At 50.5% G+C, this 20264-nt stretch overlaps 1 protein-coding gene across 2 annotated transcripts in view; it reads left to right on the forward strand.

Moving 5' to 3' along the window:
* PNPLA7 (patatin like phospholipase domain containing 7) overlaps window positions 1-20264 on the forward strand; it is a 65995-nt gene that overhangs the window by 24723 nt on the left and 21008 nt on the right. For both annotated transcript variants that reach the window (XM_066366566.1, XM_066366567.1), the window contains exons 16-21: window positions 11486-11563; window positions 13080-13285; window positions 14567-14698; window positions 15201-15324; window positions 15797-15910; window positions 17990-18059. In XM_066366566.1, coding sequence (XP_066222663.1) covers window positions 11486-11563; window positions 13080-13285; window positions 14567-14698; window positions 15201-15324; window positions 15797-15910; window positions 17990-18059 — 724 coding nt within the window. The remainder of the gene's footprint in view (window positions 1-11485; window positions 11564-13079; window positions 13286-14566; window positions 14699-15200; window positions 15325-15796; window positions 15911-17989; window positions 18060-20264) is intronic.

The raw sequence follows: 20264 nt of genomic DNA on the forward strand, positions 1-20264 counted from the left end.
CTTTGGGTTTCCCAGGGGAGAGTCCTGTGATGTGACTACGCTAGGGCTCCCTTTTCTGCCTTCCCTGGGGTGTCTCTGGCAGAGGTCCCTAACCGTCCTGCAGCAAGCCCCTCCCTTCTGCGGTGGTCCCAGGCTTCTGCGCCTGTTGCAGAAATGGTTCCTTACTTTGACTATACAGAATTTTTTTCTGTGTTGCCAGAAGTTTTGTTGCTTTGCCTTTCTGAGGGTTTTTTTTTATTTTTATTTTTTTATTTTATTTTATTTTATTTTTTTATTTTTTATTTTTTTTAAATAAAATTTTATTTTAATGGGGTGACATCAATAAATCAGGGTACATACATTCAAAGAAAACATTTCCAGGTTATCTTGTCATTTAGTTCTGTTGCATACCCATCACCTGAAGAGAGATCGTCCTCCGCCACCCTCCATCCAGTTCTCTCTGTACCCCTCCCCCTCCCCCTCTCCCTCCTTCCCTCCCCCCACCCCCCCCCCCATAACCACCACACTCCTGTCCATGCCTCTTAGTCTCGCTTTTATGTCCCACCAATGTATGGAATCCTGCAGTTCCTGTTTTTTTCTGATTCGCCCATTTCACCCCACACAATGCTACCAAGACTCCACCATTCTGCTGCAAGTGATCCGATGTCATCATTTCTCCTAGCTGAATAGTATACCATGGTGTATATGTGTCCCATCTTCTTCATCCAGTCCTCTATTTTTTTTTACAGTGATTAAAAGCCTTTAAGCAAACTCTTGGCCAATACAGCAAGAATCCCTAAAAAAGTAGTGTCCTTAACATGTTCACCAAGTCCAAGTTGGCCCCATCACCATGCCAAATCCCTGAAAAATGCAACCCAACCACAGTTCAGTCTGTTAGGATCTGTCACAGGGAGCAGGAGTCCAGGAAAGTTCACCACAGGAAAAGTCCGCATGGCACTGGAATTGTTGTCACCATTCTATACTTTGCAGCTTATGCCCAAGTCCCAATGACCGCTGCTTCTAGTTGGTAATGATTCAGGTAGACTGGAAAAAGCCATTTGCAGCATGCGTGGATATGGAGCTTCTGTTCTCCTCTGCCTGGAGAGTTGAGACCAGGTTGCTTTTCCCTGGAGCTCTGTGACTGTGGCCTGGTAAAGAGAACCTTGGGATACACTAAGCTGGGTGGCAAAGGTAAATTCATAATACAAGTTGGCAAAAGGAGGAAAGAGAGCTCTAAATTAGGAGTAGGTCCCAGCCTGAAATATGAGTGGGGCATTGAGGTAGGAGGGATAAAGGAAACACTATATATTAAGCAAAGCAGCAGAAAATAGGACTATCAACACCCACATCAGAGATCTTTGAGGGAATAATAAAAAACCTGACTATTCAGGCAAAACATAGTTAAGTGGCCCTTGTGCGAATGAGATCAGTTTACCTGCTTCTTGGAAGAAATACCCTAGGCTCGTCCACAGTGTCATAGATGGGGCCGACGGCCCTGGGCACCTTCAGCCTTCAGTGGCAAACCCCAGCTTTCTGGGCAAGGTTAGGTCATAGGTGGCTGGAGCAGGGCTGGAAGAGACTGAACCCTCCCTTAGATGAGCAAGGGGGAAGCCCACCTTCCAGTGTTCCTGTTTCCTCACAGCAGAGGCGTGTAAGCCTGGCAGGCTTTAGCTCAATGACCTTCCTTTCCACTATTGAAGCAGGACCCAGATGGCATCCTATGAGACCCCTTTGGGGCGTTGGAGCCTTTAAGGGTGTATCCTAAAAGCTGGTAGTTCCCCTGATCTCTATTGGGCTTTTTCTGCCTCTAGATATCTTAAAAGCCATTCTCAGAAGATCTCGCTGAGGGGTTTGAAAATCCCCATCCGCCTATATAAATCTTTTCCATATATCTGGAGGTATTTGGAAAAAAGACAGAACAGTGTTATTAACTAGATCTAATAAAGAAGGTAGTAGTTTGCAGGCGAAAAAGATTTGGTGTCTCCTGTTCATCAACATTCAAAAGAAATGTAAATTATTATTTTTCTTTTTAAGTAAAAAGCATGATATGGTAGACCCGTCGGAGTCATTGGCCTGGTGTGCAGGATTCCCAGGTTCGATTCCCGGCCAGAGCACACAGGAGAAGCGCCCATCTACCTCTCCACCCCTCCCCCTCTCCCTCCCCTTCGTCTCTCTCCTCTCGTCTGCAGCCAAGGCTCCACCAGAGCAAAGCCACCCTGGGCAATAAGGATGGCCCCATGGCCTCCGCCCCAGTTGCCAGAATGGCTCCGGTTGTAACAGAGCAACACCCCAGATGGGCAGAGCATTCCCCCCTGGTAGGCATGCCAGGTGGATCCCAGTCAGGCGCATGCAGGAGTCTGTCTGACTGCCTCCCCGTCCCCATCCTCAGAAAATACAAAAAATAAATAAATAAAAGAAAAAATACTAAAAAAAAAAAAAAAAAAAAAGGAGGGGGGGGGCATTCCCTTGTGCTAAAGCTCCAGGGAGCATGGAGTAAGCTTGAGTATGTCCTATGAAACATGGAGCTCTATGTTGACATATAAGACTTTGAAGAAGGAGGCACTGCTGAAATAGTTCATCAGCATTTATCCCTAAGACAGCAGTCTTTATAGTGGAAACACCATAAGTAAATATTTGCTGTCTGTCTATAGATTAAGGGGGGAATATGGCAAATGCTGAAAAGCCATGATCTTTGTGCCCCTCCCCTCCCCCAACCCCCTCCTTCTCCTCCCCCCACCCTGTAACCCCAACACTGTTGTTCATGTCTCTGAGTCTCATCTTTATGTCCCACCTATGTATGGAATCATATAGTTCTTAGTTTTTTCTGATTTACTTCTTTCACTCAGTATAATGTTATCAAGGCCCATCCATGTTGTTGTAAAAGATCCTATGTCATCATTTCTTATGGCTGAGTAGTATTCCATAGTATATATATATACCAAAGCTTTTTAATCCACTAATCCTCTGATGGACACTTGGGCTGTTTCCAGATCTTTGCTATTGTGAACAATGCTGCCATAAACATGAGGGTGCATTTCTTCTTTTCAAACAGTGCTATGGTGTTCTTGTTCTTGGGATACATTCCTAACAGTGGTATAGCGGGGTCAAAAGGCAGTTCGATTTTTTATTTCTTGAGGAATCTCCATACTGTTTTCCATAGTGGCTGCACCAGTCTGCATTCCCACCAGCAGTGCAGGAGGGTTCCCTTTTCTCCACATCCTCGCCAGCACTTATTCTGTGTTTTATTGATGAGCACCATTCTGACTGGTATGAGGTGATATCTCATTGTGGTTTTAATTTGCATTTCTCTAATCATTAGTGATGTTGAACATTTTTTCATATGCCTGTTGGCCATCTGTGTGTCCTCTTTGGAGAAGTGTCTATTCATTTCTTTTGCCCATTTTTGGATTGGATTGTTTGTCTTCTTGGTATTAAGTTTTACAAGTTCTTTATAGATTTTGGTTATTAACCCCTTATCAGATGCTATGTCAAATGTATTCTCCCATTGTGTAGTTTGTCTTTTTATTCTGTTCTTATTGTCTTTAGCTGTGCAGAAGCTTTTTAGATTGATAAAGTCCCATTTGTTGATCCTGTCTTTTATTTCACTTGCCTGTGGAGACAAATCAGCAAATATATTGCTGCGAGAGATGTCAGAGAGCTTACTGCCTATGTTTTCTTCTAAGATGCTTATGGTTTCACGGCTTACATTCAAGTCTTTTATCCATGCCTTTCTGAGGTTTTGATCTTCACGTGAGATTCAAGGAAGAACACGGATTATAGACTGTTTCACTCACACACGGGTCAATATTGGAAAGTCCGACCTTTCCCGTACTGTGTCATCAGCGTGGTCCTTCTGGGCTCTGTGTTTTCAAGGCCCCCGCCCGGCGCAGGCAGCTCTCCAGCGCCCCCTCTGGCCCACAGCAGGAGACCCGCTGCTTCCCACACCCTCCCAGCTCTTGCTCAGGAAACGGGGCTTTTTAATGCAGGTTTTGTCCTCTGTGCCGGTGGCTCCCACAGCATGCCAGCTGGGTCAGTGTTCGGCTAATGTTGGGGAACAAAGGAGGAAAGAGAGCAGGAACCTTCCCTGCACCGCGGTCGGTCGCACTGGTCTTTCCTGTTACATGAAGCTTCCCCCTTGCTGCTGTTAAGACATCATCTTCATGTCGCAGTCTGCCCTCCCACGCTGAGGGGACGGATATGTCTTTGTTGCTGTCCCCACGAAAGCCTTTGGGCTGCTTCCATCTGTCCCCGAATTCCTCTCGAACAGCTGTCACATGATCTCTTCCACGTTGCCTCTGCCCGTTTCCTCTCCTCCCCCAGAGCCTGAGGTGACTGTGCTTTACCTTCTGTAAGGTTTTATTTTAAAAGTCTTCCTATACTTGAGCCTTGACCTGACCCGATAGCTTGGTGAGAGCATCCTCCTGTGCGCAGAGATCGGTTCGGTCCGGGTCCGGGCAGATACAGAAGCAGATCAGTGTTTCTGTCTGTCTGTCTCTTTCTCTCCTTTCTTCTCTCTCTAAAATCAATAAATAAAATTGTAAAAATAGAAGTCTTTCGATACTTGAATGCAGATGTTTTGTTTAAGCTCAGCACAGTCTCTTGTTCCAGTGTCTGACCCGCTGTTGAACCTGAGATCTTGACTGGGTGCTGTTTGTGGTCCTGAGTGCCTGCTGTGCTGAGCAGCCCATAGCTGGTGCGACATGTTCCCGCCTGGTTTCCACGCTGTCACATTCTGCACCTGGCCACTGTGGTGTCAAGTCTCTCCTGGGGCCACCCTGGCTGCGTCTGTCCTGCTGGTTCCTGCTCAGTGTCCAGTCTGCTCTGTGCCCAGTTGCCCTCAACAAGTGCTGTGCGGCGTGCGCCCGTTGGGTGTCACATGGACCCACGATGAGGTGACCTCCTGCAGGAGCGGTTTCTGTTTGCTTTGCCGGCGGTCTGTGTTGCTAGCGGTTTGAGATCCCTTAGTTCAAGCGTGAGAGTGCAGTTTCCTGGGCCACCCAGCGGTCTCATTGCTGGACTTCCAAATTCTTCAGTTACGCTTAAAATTTTTTATTAAATTTTTAAACAGGCTTTCCTGACGCCAGCCACACTGCTTTTTTTTTTTTTTTTTTTTTTTTTCATTTTTCTGAAGCTGGAAACAGGGAGAGACAGTCAGACAGACTCCCGCATGCGCCCGACCGGGATCCACCCGGCACGCCCACCAGGGGCGCCGCTCTGCCCACCAGGGGGCGATGCTCTGCCCATCCTGGGCGTCGCCATGTTGCGACCAGAGCCACTCTAACGCCTGAGGCAGAGGCCACAGAGCCATCCCCAGCGCCCGGGCCATCTCTGCTCCATTGGAGCCTTGGCTGCGGGAGGGGAAGAGAGAGACAGAGAGGAAAGCGCGGCGGAGGGGTGGAGAAGCAAATGGGCGCTTCTCCTGTGTGCCCTGGCCGGGAATCGAACCCGGGTCCTCCACACGCTAGGCCGATGCTCTACCGCTGAGCCAACCGGCCAGGGCTGCTTTTTTTTTTAAGAGCAGTTTTGGGTTCATAGCACAACGGAGCAGGGATCACAGAGATTTCTCATGTCTGCTACCCCCACCGTCAAACCTCCTGATGGTCCATTGTTACACTTGATGAACCCACACTGACACATCCCCATCACCCAGAGTCCACAGCTGACATTAGGGTCACTCATGGTGTGGTGTGTTCTGTGGGCTTGGACAAAAGTGTAATGACGTGTCTGCTCTGACAATGTCATGCAGGGACGTTTCACTGCTAACGTCCCCTGTGCCCCCCTGCCTTCCCCCACCCCACCCCCTCGGCCCCTGATCGTTTCACTGTCCCCGTGGTTTCCCTTTTCCGGACGCCGCAGAGCTGGAGTCACAGTGTGTGCGTCCTTGTCAGGTTGGCCCCTCGCAGTCAGGGGCGTGTAAGGTCCCTCCATGACCATGACGTATAGCTCGGGTCTTTTTAGTGCTGAGCAGTTTCCCACTGTCGCCCACTGCAGAGCGTCCTGACCGCTTTCACGCTTAGCTGCTGTGAATAAAGATGCTGTATACATCCACGGGCACCTAAGTTTTCAGCTCATTTGGGTGAAACAGTGTACCTTTTATTCCCTTTTCTTGCCTTATTGCATTAGCAGCCGCTATGACGCTTAAAAGAAGTGGTGAGAGGAGACAGTCTTGTCCTACACCTGATCTTAGCAGGAAAACTTCGGACTGTAACCGTGAAGTATGATATGTGACTAGGTTTTTTTCAGGTATTCCTTATTAAGATGAGGATATTCCCCTCTGTTTCTAGTTCACTGAGAGCTTTATCATGAATGGGTGTTGGATTTTGTCAAATGCTTTTTCTGCATCTGTCAATAGGACCGTATGATTTTTCTTTCTTAGTCTGTTGAGGTAATGGATTACATTAATTGTTTTTCAAATGTTGGACCAGCCCTGCATACCTGGGATAAATTCCAGTTGGTTGTGGTGTATTATGCTCTTTGTATGTTGTTGGGTTTGAATTTCTAATATGTTGTTGAGAATATCTGCCATCTGTGTTTGTGAGAAATATTGGTCTATAGTTTTCTTATAATGTCTGGTTTTGGTATTAGGGTAATGCTGGTCTCATGGAGTGAATTAGGAAGTCCTCTCTGCGTCTGTTGCCTGAAACAGATTGCAGAGAATTGGTATAATTTCTTCCTTAAGTGTTCGGTAGAATTCACCAGTGAACCCATCTGGGCCTGGTGCATCCTGTTTTAAAAAGTTATTCTTGATTCAGTGTCTTCATAGCTATAGACCTATTCAGATCATCTCTTCTGTGTGTTTTGGCAGATTTCTGTCAAGGAATTGTCCCATTTAACCTGGGTTATCACATTGGTGGTCGTAGCTGTTCATTGTATTTCTTTATTATCCTTTTTAACATCCACGGGACCTGGAGTGATGTCCCCTCTTTCGTTTCCGATACTAACAGTTTGTGTCCTCGCTCTTTTTTCCTTAGTTTGCCTGGTGAGAGACTTACTGATTTCGTTGATCTTTTCAAAGAGCCAGCTTTTGATTTTGTTGCTTTTTCTCTATTTTGATTTTCTATTTTCAGTTTTATCTATTTCTGCATAATTGATTTCTGCTTTAGTTTTTTTTAATTTATTTATTCATTTTTAGAGAGGAGAGAGAGAGAGACAGAGAGGGAGAGAGAGAGGAGAGAGAGACAGAGAGAGAGAGAAGGGGGGAGGAGCTGGAAGCATCAATTCCCATATGTGCCTTGACCAGGCAAGTCCAGGGTTTCGAACCGGCGACCTCAGCATTTCCAGGTCGACGCTTTATCCACTGCGCCACCACAGGTCAGGCTGCTCTAAGTTTTTATTATTTCTTTTCTTCTACTTACTTTGCACTTAATTTGTTTGGTGTGTGTGTGTCTCCTAAGGTGGAAGCTTAGATAACACTGGGGAACAAAACGTTTGTTGCATCCACAAAAACCCTTGTTCTTACCTAATTCGAGTGTGCTGATCTCAAACCTGACATTAGTTTTTCTCTGTAAGCTACAGTTTTTTGCAATTCAAGATTTTAGGTTTTCATCTTACTGTAAAATTTTCAGCATTTAGTTTAACATAATGAAGTAGAATGTCTTCTTGGGCATCATCTTTGTGATAATATAATAATTTATATAATACAACAAATACACTAATACACTAAAAGATATGATTGTATCAGAATTTGTCTACAATTTCAAAATAGAACATATTAAAAAACTTATTTTAATCATAAAATTTGTGCCAAACTTATTTAAATTCTATTCAGGCAAAAATTTGCGTTTGTAGCTCTTGCGTTTGTGTACTTGTTGAGGAAAATCTCGTTTGATGCTCCAGCAGTAATCTGCTCATCACTAACAGCTCCAAGATTTTCAGGAAACTTATCAAGGTGACTGTTCAGGAAGTGATTTTTTTTTTTTTTTTTATTACAGAGACAGAGAGTCAGAGAGAGGGATAGATAGGGACAGACAGGAATGGAGAAATATAAGAAAGATCAATCATCAGTTTTTCATTGCGACACCTTAGTTGTTCATTGATTGCTTTCTCATATGTGCTTTGACCATGGGCCTTCAGCAGACTGAGTAACCCCTTGCTCAAGCCAGCGACCTTGGGTCCAAGCTAGTGAGCTTTGCTCAAACCAGATGAGCCCACAGTCAAGCTGGCGACCTCGGGGTCTCGAACCTGGGTCTTCTGCATCCCAGTCCGACGCTCTATCCACTGCGCCACTGCCTGGTCAGGCAGGAAGTGAATCTTAACGCTCATGTTTCATCCAATGTCGTGGAAAGCCAACAGCATCCTTTGAACCAGAAATTCATAGTTTTCTGCTTTTTTGTTGCCAAGGAAGTTCTTTGTAACTGCCACAAAAGACTGCCATGCTGCTTTCTCCTCTTTATTCATCTTCCTGGAAAATTCTCTGTCATGTATGAGCGTTCGAATTTGAGGTCCATTGAATACACCTGCTTTTATCGTCTCGAAAGACAAGGCAGGAAAAGTAGAAATAATATGTTGAAAGCATTTACTTCTCTATTCATTAAGCCTGAAAAAACTGCTTCATTAAGCCAAGTTTGATGTGAAGTGGGGGAAAAATGATCCTGTCTCAATTAACTACAGGTTCATTCACAATATTTTGCATCACTATTTCCAGAGCTTCACGTTTTGGCCACTCCTTCTGTGTCCAGTGTTTCTCCTGAGCTTGGCTGTCCCACAGACACAGAAAGCAAGGATACTTCGTGAAACCTCTCTGTTGCCCTAGCAGGAAATTTACCATTTTAAGATCCACACAAATGATCCAGTTATGCTCCTCATTCTTCAAAAAGTCGAGGACAATTTTTATGTCATTATAATCTTCTCACAGACGAGTTGAATAACCAATTGGAACCGCTGCATAAACATTACCGTTGTGTAAGAGAACACATTTCAGACTCTGTTTAGAGCTGTCAAGAAATAGCCGCCATTCTGTTGTAACACCTAGCTGGCTGAGAAGACTACTGATATCATGACAGTAAACAAAGTGTTTGTCTTCAGAAAAAAAGTCCACAAAAATTTGTTCACGCTCCCTGAAATGGGATACTTTAGCTGACCAGTGAAGTACATTCTTTTCTTGAAGCCTGGAGGCTAATAACTCGGCTGCTTTCTTTGATAGGCCCAAATCTCTTACTAAGTCATTCAATTCAGGTTGGCTAAACTGCTGAGGGGTTAATGACAGCTTGGCAACAGAAGACCCTTCAGATTCCACAACCATTTCCTCATGCATCTTACCAAAATATACTTGATCACCACGTTCACTTTCTTCGTCCTTAGAAGAAATAAAACCATTGAAAACTGGAACTGGGAGTGTCTCAGAGTGTGGGATAGGTTGTACTGCTGAAGGAATATTAGGATATGTGATCATATGCCGTTTTTTCTAGCTGATACCCTTTGTATGGATCAGACAGAAATAACAGTTACTGCTGTGGTCCTTAGGTTCACGCCAAACCATGGGAATACCCAAAGGCATTCCTTTGCATTTTTCTTTTGTCCAGTCATGAAGCATTTCCTCACAATTATGACTCACAATATGAGGAGCTCAATTCTTGTCTTGATCGCCAAGGGGAACTTGAAAATAGGCAATATATGCACGTGTCACAAATGATGAAATATTGTGCCTTTGACGTTGAAGTGTGTAACAGCCACATATATAACAGAAGATGTCAGGACTATTCTTACATTTACGCTTACTTGAAGAAGCCATGATTCAATCTTAAAACAAAATAAGGGTGTTTTTATCAGATAATAATTTTTTACATTTAAAAACAACTACAATTATGTAAAAGCGATGTTTGTAAAACATTAATTGCCTTGTGGTTATGTTCAATCCAAGAGTCATTGCCCTTGAACTCCAATTTAAAAACCAATGCATGCCATTAACTATAACAAAAAGAAATTAAAATTGCATAAAAACTAGAGCATGCATCAAAAAATGGATTTCAGATTTGGAATCAGCAATGCAGAAATATATAGAAACAGTTCTAAAACCTCATACAACAGAAAATGAAAAAAGATTTGTTCCCCAGTGTGATTGATTTTAGATATTCCTTCTTTTCTAATATGTGCCATCCATGCTAAATTTCCCTTAAGTGCTGTTTTGGCTAGATCCCACAAATTTTAATAAGTTATGTTTTCATTTTCATTAGGTCAAAATATGTTTTAAAATTTCTCCACTAATTTTAGAGAGAGAGAGAAAGGGGGGGAGGGGGAAGAGAGAGAGAGAAGCATCAACTTGTTCCACTTAGTTGTTCCATTTAGTTGTACACTCACCGGTCACTTCTCATATGTGCCCTGACTGGGGACTGAACCCACGACCACAGTGTGCTGGAACAGCGCTCTTATCTACTGAGCCACCTGGCCAGGGCAAAATATTTTAAAATACCCCTCAAGATTTCTTTTCCCTTGAGATTTCTTCTTTGACCTATGTGTTATTTAGAAGTGTGTTCTCCTATTAGCATAATTCTCAGTATTTTATCCCTAAAAGGTGGGCACTGTTTTTAAATGTAACCATAATACCTTATCACAAAAATTCTTTAATATGTTCAACTATTTAGCCAGGCAGTGGCACAGTGGATAGAGTGTCGGACTGGGATGCCGAGGACCCAGGTTCGAGACCCTGAGGTCACCAGCTTGAGCGCGGGCTCATCTGGTTTGAGCAAAAGCTCACCAACTTGGACCCAAGGTCGCTGGCTCAAGGAAGGGGTCACTCGGTCTGCTGAAGGCCTGCGGTCAAGGCACATATAAGAAAGCAATCAATGAACAACTAGGTGTCGCAATGAAAAGATGATGATTGATGCTTCTCATCTCTCTCCATTCCTGTCTGTCTGTCCCTCTCTATCCCTCTCTCTGACTCTCTCTCTCTCTGTAAAAAAATAAAAAAAAAATGTTCAACTGATTAGTTGGGTCCAAACTTGCAGCTGTCGCATGGATGTCACGAGTGGCTGTGGGGCCCCACCTGCAGGAGTTGCTGGTTCTCCAGGTCTCCTCTTTTATTGAGGAGCACAGCAGTCCTTCCTTGGGTTTCCTGGGGTCTGGAGCTGGTTTCTCTTTGGGGGTGACAGCAACCTTGTGCCCAGAGTTAGACTCATCCGTCTCCTGACTGGGTTCCCTGCTGTCTGAGTTTCCCTGCTGACCCGTGAGTTTGCTGGTACGCTTGTCCCATTTCAGTACAGCTGGTGTTCTCACGCCTCCTCAGGGATGCCCTCCCGGGTTCTGAGGGTCCCCCCTGGTGTCCTTGCCTGTCTGGTCGTTAGACGGGACGCCCTCTCACCGCAGTCCTCTCTGTCCCATCAGTTCACAAAGGTGTCAGGGGCAAGTCTGACATTCTACACGGTCCCCCCGAGGTCCTTCCTGTCTGTCCTGTGCCCACCTCACGGCTTGGTGTGCCCCGTGTGCACTGCACCTCCTGTGTGGCCACGTGCAGCCTCCACTAAACGCCTTTCTCTGAGCTCCTGTGTTGACCCCATGCTTCTGTTTCTAGGACCCTTTGCTCCTCGACGGCCGGGTGACGCTTCTCCACGTCCCGGGGGGCACGGTGGTATCCAGGCAGGGAGACCAGGTGAGTGTAAGGCCGAGGTCTGCGGGAGTGGTCACTGGGGAGCCCAGTGCTGTGGCCTGGCACTGGATGGGACCCTCCAGACGGAGAATGCGGGGTCTCTTGTCACTGTCCCCCAGAAGGGCTCTTTCCTTGGGGCCTGTCCTCTTAGTGAGGTGGCTGCACATCTGCACTCAAACGTGTGACATGGCCTCCCTTGCAGAGTCAGGAAGACAACAACCTGCTCAGTCCAGGAAGACAACGACCTGCTCAGTCCTGAGACGCAGATGCAGATGGAAATAGTTGGGTTTTTCCCAGTGACCCTTATTTCTGATTCTGAGAGCCACACTGAGCTAGGCAGGTGGCCCCTCTTGGTGAGCTCTGGGGTGTGAGCTGGCGCTCCGTGTGGTCTGCCTTCAGAGCAGAGTCGGTGAGGGTGCCTCTGGCCAGGCAGCAGCCCCAGCCTGGGTCTTGCTCTGCTGGGCCCACTCGCCCCCTGCAGTGGCATCGTCTGGGCCTGGGTGATGCAGCAGTTGGCACAGGCAGAGCTGAGCGAGATGCAGGACGTGGAGGACAGCCCAGTGCAGGCAGCGGGAGCCCGTGGGCTCTGGGCGGCTTCAGTGCCCCAGGCCCTGCTCCCTCCTCCTCTTCCCTTCGTTCTCATCCTTTCCTCGGAAGATGGAAGGGCTTTTCCTTTTCCTCAAAGGAAGTAGACAACTGGCTGACTTCCCATTCCTGATCAGTGTGAGTCACTGGTCAGTCTGGGACACCCGGTCGGGAAGCTCTCTCCAGAGCCTTCTGGGTGCCCTTGGCCTGTCCCCCAGCCGCCCACACTGGGCGGGCGGGGCCTCTGCCAGGGAGCAGCCCAGAGCCCAGGAAGCCCAGCCACGCCCATTTCGATTCCTGCCAGTCTGGCCCTTTCCTGCTTAGACCACAGACACGTGGTCCAGTTGGCAGGGTGACCAGAATTGGACAGAGGTCCCATGATGGACACAGATAAGCTGAGATTAGCATCAGAGTGGTTCCGTGGGCATGTCTGCAGGTGTGGCCTGGAACGTGATCTGTGCGGGGCAGGCAGGGGAGGGGCTTGTCGGGGCACACTGGTCAGGGCTGCGTGGAGAGAGCAGGAAGCGCTCTTCTTGGGGACCTGGGGCCTGTGGACACTGGGAAGGGAGAGGCCGTGTCTGTCCCAGTGTATCCCTCTCTCTGACTCTGTAAAAATAAATAAATTTAAAAAATTCAACTGTTTAGTTGAACCCCCCTCTCAGCGGGCACTATGGTCCCCGTTTGTGTGGAGCCGTGAGTACGTGGACACGGAGCGGAGGCAGGTGTGTGGGGAGCTCACTGCCCGGCACCTCCGGGAGGGTCACCTCCTGGGACCGATGAGACAGCCTGGGCCCTGCGGAGCAGCTCCTGCTCTGAGAGGGAGGCAGGCAGAGGACAGCGGGCAGAGGACAGCGGGCAGAGGGCAGCGGGCAGCGCCTCCAGGGCTCCTGGCCGCCCGGGCTGCGCTAAGCTGGGCCTGGGCCTGTCTTACCAGGACGTGAACATCATCTTCGTGGTCTCGGGGCTGCTGCACGTGTACCAGCGTAAGATCGACAGCGAGGAGGACAGCTGCCTGTTCGTCACGCGCCCGGGGGAGATGGTGGGCCAGCTGGCCGTGCTCACTGGCGAGCCCCTCATCTTCACCATCAAGGCCAACAGGGACTGCAGCTTCCTCTCCATCTCCAAGGCACACTTCTACGAGTGAGTGCCCCGTCTGCCCGCCCACCCAACCACACGGCCTCCCGCTCTGCGCTGGGCCACGGGCCGACTGATGCCTGTGCTTTTGCGAGGGTGGTGGCTGTCACGGGGCCAGGCTGGCCGCGGTCTTCCCCCGCCCTGCTCGTACTTGAGGAGACAGGCGTCCTAGGGAGAAGGGCAGGACAGCGTGTGAGGGTGGGATGGCAGGAAGGGGTGCCCCTCTGCCTCTGGAAGCCAAGGTGAACGAGCTCCTTCTTAGGACAGTCTCCTGGGCCCGATGGAAACCCTGGTCCACCTACGAGCCCATCCAGGCCCAGACGTGTGGGCAGCCTGCTAGGGAGCGTGGCCTGGTCCCGCCGTGTCCTCGTGTGTTTGTGTGTGTCCTCGAGGGCGCCTGTGTGTCGTTGCGTGTGTCTGGGTTTCTCCTCGGGTGTGCCGTGGGCTCAGTGTGAGCTCCTGTCACGCTGCAGCCACCGTCCTGCCGCTTCCGACGGCTCTCATCCCACCAGGCTTCGTGCCCCCAGCTCCTGTCTCCCCCGCCCCCTCCTGAGTTCTGGCTCATATGTTCTCCAGTGTTGTTGGATGTTCCCCTGGGAGGTTGCAGGGTGTCCGCAGTGGGCCCTCAGCTTCAGGTCCCCCAGCTTGCTTGACTCCCACTTCTGTCCCCTCGGAGACTGTCACTCTGCCCAGTGCTCAGGCAGAGTCTCCCAGTCCACTCCTCTGCCGCTGCCTTCCAGAAGCTGCCACAGCACAGGGCCCCTCCCTTCTGCCCACACCCTCAGCACCCTGTTGACACAGAGCAACCGGGAGCCAGGCTGATCATGTGCCTGTGTCAGACCCACCAGTGATATCCGTGGCACCCAGGATCCACATGTGCCCTTCCCAGCTCCCAGCCCGTGGTCTCTGCCCATGGACCTCTCTGCCACCCTCCCCCACCCCGACTTTGTGGCATATGGTGGAGTAGGGACCCTGCCACCGACAGCAGGGATGGCCTTGTGTGTGGTCTGTGCTCCAAGGACATCCATGGGGTGGGTGACAGCTGGGAGGGGCTTCACAGAGTCTCCCAAAGCTGCCGGCTGCTGGGCACACAGGGGGCAAGTGGCAGCTGGGCTCTGCTGTGTCCCATCCCCGGGTGTGTCCATGTCACCTGCTAAGTGGACATCACAGCTTGACAAGCAGAGGTGTAGGTCCCGCGTACTCAAGTGCTGAGACCTGGAGGGGAGGGGCAGGGCTGGTGAGAGTGGCCGTGGGACACGGGCCAGAGTGACCGGACTGGCCCCACAGGATCATGCGGAAGCAGCCGACCGTCGTCCTGGGCGTTGCTCACACGGTCGTGAAGCGCGTGTCGTCTTTCGTGCGGCAGATTGACTTTGCCCTGGATTGGATGGAGGTGGAGGCCGGGCGCGCGGTGTACAGGTGGGCACAGAGCAGGGTGGCAGGAGGGTTAGGAGGCGGTGGGCAGAGCTCTGTGGGGTAGACACTGCGGTCTGGCTCCCAAGAACTTCATGCCAGATGCTGCCGGGGCCCTGCGCTCCCGTGCACACACTCAGACACACGCAGTCAGATCCACACACCCCCTGAGGAGGCCCAGGGACAGCGTCACAGCAGCGTCTGTGAACACGCTCTGGGCCTCGGGCTTCCTCAGCTCCAGGTCAGAGTGCCCCTGAATTCAGACCTAGCTTAAGCTGTCAGTTTCGTGGTGTCGAACGTCACAACTAAGAATAATTATTTACTTAAAAATCATCATAAACTCTTGACGTGCTGGCGTGCATATTTTTAGTGGAAGATAACTGTAGTTCTCAAGCAAAAAGAATTTAGTGAGAAGACTGCATTCCTTTTTTTTTTGCTACACTGGGTGGCTGAGGGCTGAGGGCTCCGGGCCGGTGCCCTGCGTGCTCCCAGCGCCCTGTCTCTGCAGGCAGGGGGACAAGTCCGACTGCACCTACATCGTCCTCAGTGGCCGGCTGCGCTCGGTGATCCGTCAGGACGACCTCAAAAAGCGCCTGGCTGGGGAGTATGGCCGCGGAGATCTCATCGGTGTGGTAGGGCTGGGTGCTGACCCACTGGGTCCTGCCCTGGGGTGACACCGGGCTTCACCTGGCTCCTCAGCTGGGCGAGGGAGGGGGCCCTCAATGTGACAGGAGGAAGTCATCATCCCCGTCTAGGGCACACCTCCCCTCGGTTTTCAGTATTCTGGGGAGGGCCTGCCTCCTCCCAGCCTGGGCCACAGCGTGGGTGGAGTCTGAGGGTCAGAGTTCTCCAGGGAGAATGAGCAGTGGGAGGGGCCACACCCACGGGACCCTGCATGGAGGATAAGGTCGCGGCTGGGAGACAGCAGCCTGGCCTCTTCTTGGTGCCAACAGGGCGGTCTGTCTGGGGTGCTGAGGCCCTTTGGCCTCTGGCAGGTCCAGTGCCCCCTTGCACGGGCTCACTGAGTGCCCTCTGCCCTCTGGTTTGGGGTGCAGGGCAACAGGTATGAGCAGTGCAGCTGGTACCCCAGCCTCTCTTCCTCAGGTGGAGACGCTCACCTGCCAGCCCAGGGCAACCACGGTGCATGCCGTCCGGGACTCGGAGCTGGCCAAGCTTCCAGCAGGAGCCCTGACGTCCATCAAGCGCAGGTACCCCCAGGTGAGGGCTCCTGACCTGAGGAGCACACTGCACCTGCACACTGTAAGGCCTCCATTACCAGGCAGTGGGCGCGTCCGTCCAGGAGTGAGGCACAGGTCGAACCAGCCTGGGACAGACGGGTTTCATGCTGTTAGAGGACGCGGCTCCGGGCAGGAGGCACAGGGCAGTGCAGGGACCCAGTGAGTGAAGCCCGCGGGTACTGCGGGGACCGTGTGTCCCGGCACTGAGCCCAGACTAGCCTCTCACAAGTGACGTGGCACTCTTCACCAGTAAGGAGTGGGTGCCATGACACTGAGGGTGCCCTGCCGTGTGGCCGGGCATCGGAGATCCGGGAGGGCCGGTGCAGGCTGCCAGGTGCAGAGCTGGACTTCATCCTGCTCCTGGGCTGCTACTGCAGGGGGTTCTCTGGTGTCTGTGTTCCTGCCAGTAAGTGGTACAGGTGTCACCGAGGACGGCTGGAGAAGGCGTATGGGAAGGGACAGCCCTGAGCGGCTCGGAAGGCTGTGCCTGTCCGTCTTCATCAGCACGCACGGTGTTGTGTGTGGTGTGGATATCTCCGTTCTGGAACAGACGAGCAGTCACCACTTTATTATGTGATCAGGATTTTTTTGTGTTATTAAAAAATATTTATTTATTTATTAATTTTACAGAGGGGGGGGAGAGAGAGAGAGAGAGAGAGAGAGAGAGAGAGAGAGAGAGAGATGGGGAAGAGCAGGAAGCATCAACTCCCATATGTGCCTTGACCACACAGTGCAGAGTTTTGAACCGGCGCCCTCAGCGTTCCATGTCGAAACTTGATCCACTACGCCACCAGAGGTCAGGCAGGATTTGTTTTTTTTTTTACAGAGACAGAGAGAAAGCCAGGGAGAGGGATAGATAGGGACAGACAGACAGGAATGGAGAGAGACGAGAAACATCAATCATTAGTTTTTTATTGCAACACCTTAATTGTTCATTGATTGATTTCTCATATGTGCCTTGACCGCAGGCCTTCAGCAGACCGAGTAACCCCTTGCTCGAGCCAGCGACTTTGGGTTCAAGCTGGTGAGCTTTGCTCAAACCAGATGAGCCCACACTCAAGCTGTTGACCTCAGGGTCTCAAACCTGGGTCCTCCACATCCCAGTCCAACGCTCTATCCACTGCGCCACTGCCTGGTCAGGCGTGATTCAGGATTTTAACACCAAACTTGATGAAAGTAACAAACTTTCATCATTTCTCTTAGTGCTGTGGCTATACATACTCTAAATGTTAGCAAATCAATGGTAAAAATTATGTCTCACTCAAGGAATGCTAGTCCAGTATTGGGAAGTTACTAAAATATGACCAATTATGGCAAAAATTAAAAGAGAATGCTATGATTACATCAAGGCATTTGACAAAATTCAGCCATTTTTAATAGACACTCAAAATAGGACCAAAAGGAAGCCTTTTAAGCCTCAGACACAATTGTCCGGAACAGAACGTCTGCTAGAACAAAAGGCTGAAACGCTGAAACCACCAGTGCACCTTTGGAAAAGGAGTAAAATTATATTTGCAAATAGTGTACATCTTCTTTACTAGAAGACTGCAAGGCCACAAAGAGGATTTGCAGGGGAAATTGTGGACTGGTGTAGGCTGAGATCAGTATAAAGTCCAGCATTTCCTTTGTCCTTCTGACCAGGCAGAAAATGGAAACAGAGCAGCCTCCCAGTTAAACCACAGAGTTCTTAAGAGTGAGGCTGGTCGGAAAGGTTCTGCCCGGCACGCAGCGAAGCATGCAGCCTGGCTGCGTCCCGTGTGGGCGGCCGGGCCCATCACAGGTCAGGGCTATCCCATCAGAAACCAAGAGCAGCCCCCCCCCCCCCCGTGACTCACGGGTGACACACGGCGTCAGGGACACATTGGACAAACGGACAGGTCACATTCTGGTCCAGACAGAGTGAGGTGGCGTGGGATTTTATCACTCGAACCGGACCACAGGCCCATCCACACCCGTGTCCCGGAGCAGGTTACAGCCTGGTGGCTTTGAAAACGTGGATGCCAGGTACTTCGCTTTTGGTTTAAAATGTGTGGTTTGGGGCCTGTTCTGTCCGCCCCAGGTCGTGACTCGGCTGATCCACCTCTTGGGTGAGAAGATCCTGGGCAGCCTCCAGCAGGGAGCCGCGGCAGGTGCGTCTCCTGATGCTCAGCGTCTCGCTCCAACCCCCTGGCCGGCCCGCGACCCCCTGCTTCGGTCCTGCTGCCCCTCTGCACGAGCCCCCTGAGCAGACCCCCTCCCCTCTACCCCAGTCGTCACCTCAGTGTGGCCGCTCTGAGCCCCCTGCACCCCCGGGTCTCAGCACCTCAGTTTCCGTCATCAGCTCACGTTTCTCCTGTTCTTGTCTCCACCTGACGCCACTTGACATTGCGTGTCCCCCTAGTTAGCCGTTGTCTGTCTCCTGTCCCAGCACGGAGGCTGCAGGAGGGCAGAGCTGTCTGTGCTCTCAGCATGGAGACGCCGGCACAGTGCTGAACGTGGGGGGGTGAGTGGGTGGATGAAAGGGCAGAGGCAGCCAGTGGGGGCTGGTGCCAGCTTCCCTGGTGGGACTCACCTCAGACAATTACATCTGCAAAGACTGTTTCTAAGTGAGGTCACGTTCTGAGATTCTGGGAGGACATGAATTTTGGGGAGATGCTGTTCAACACATGGTAACCAACTTGTGCGGTTGTGTTTGATGTGAGTGTCTTGTAGAAAGCATAGGATTGGGAGGTGTTTTTGTCTTCTAATAATCTGTTTTTTTATTTGTGTTTAGACCATTTGCATTTAATGTAATTATTCGTATGCTAGAATTATGTGTCATTTTATTACTTGTTTTCTGTTCTCTCCCATTTTTTTTTAATTTTTTTTTTTTTTTCCTTTTTCTGAAGCTGGAAACGGGGAGAGACAGTCAGACAGACTCCCGCATGCGCCCGACCGGGATCCACCCGGCACGCCCACCAGGGGCGACGCTCTGCCCACCCGGGGGCGATGCTCTGCCCCTCCGGGGCGTCGCTCTGCTGCGACCAGAGCCACTCTAGCGCCTGGGGCAGAGGCTATGGATCCATCCTCAGCGCCCGGGCCATCTTTGCTCCAATGGAGCCTTGGCTGCGGGAGGGGAAGAGAGAGACAGAGAGGAAGGAGGGGGTGGGGGTGGAGAAACAAATGGGCGCCTCTCCTATGTGCCCTGGCCGGGAATCAAACTCGGGTCCCCCGCACGCCAGGCCAACGCTCTACCGCTGAGCCAACTGGCCAGGGCCTCTCCCATTTTTATATTACAAGGCCATCTGCAGGTTACACACGAGACAGATTCTGTAGGTTTGTTCTTAAGGTGGAATCATGTGTAAGTTGGACCAGGTACATTTATTTACCTGTTGAATGCAACTTAGACAGATGTTTGTCTTAATATAGTGTTTATATTTTTATTTTTATTTTTTTTTGTATTTTTCTGAAGTTGGAAACGGGGAGAGACAGTCAGACAGACTCCCGCATGCGCCCGACCGGGATCCACCCGGCACGCCCACCAGGGGGCGATGCTCTGCCCATCTGGGGCTTCTCTCTGTTGTGACCAGAGCCACTCTTGCACCTGGGGCAGAGGCCAAGGAGCCATCCCCAGCGCCCGGGCCATCTTTGCTCCAGTGGAGCCTAGGCTGCGGGAGGGGAAGAGAGAGACAGAGAGGAAGGGGGGGGGAGGGGTGGAGAAGCAGATGGGCGCTTCTCCTGTGTGCCCTGGCCGGGAATCGAACCCGGGACTTCTGCACTCCAGGCCAACACTCTACCACTGAGCTAACCGGCCAGGGCTAGTGTTTATTTTTGCCTTTCCGTGCCGATAAGTATTTAAACATCTTCAAACCTACAGAACCTATCTCTTTCGTAAGCTGAGGACTGCCTCTACTCTAACTCCTCTTTCCTGCAATTCTGAGCCGACAGTCCTCTCGTTCCTCACTTTGACAGTGTTGTGCCCCTGCCTTCTGACCTCGGGAGTCCAGGCTCGTTCCCAAGCAGGGGCACAGAGCATCGCTGCTCTCTGCCTCTGGTCAAAACCTTGTCTTTATTTTCCGTTTTCAGAAAGTTGATTTTGGAGAAATTTGAGAAGTTTTCGGCCTTTTTTCTTCAAATACTCTTCAGCCCCCTGCTTCCTCCTCTCCTGGAAGCCAGTGACACCAATGTTCCACCTCAGCTGTGGTCCCAGGGGGCGGGGGCTCTGTCTGCTTCCCTCTTCTTCTCCCTCTGATGATCGGGTGGAGCAGTTTCTTTTGATCTGTCTTCAAGGTCCTTGGCTCTTCCCTTGTCCTGACCCTGCTTTCCGGCCCACCCGGAGAGTTTTATCTCTGACTATATTTCTGCATCTGCTTCAA

The sequence above is a fragment of the Saccopteryx leptura genome, chromosome 2 (genome assembly GCF_036850995.1).
Source record: "Saccopteryx leptura isolate mSacLep1 chromosome 2, mSacLep1_pri_phased_curated, whole genome shotgun sequence".
In the NCBI taxonomy this organism is placed as follows: domain Eukaryota; kingdom Metazoa; phylum Chordata; class Mammalia; order Chiroptera; family Emballonuridae; genus Saccopteryx; species Saccopteryx leptura.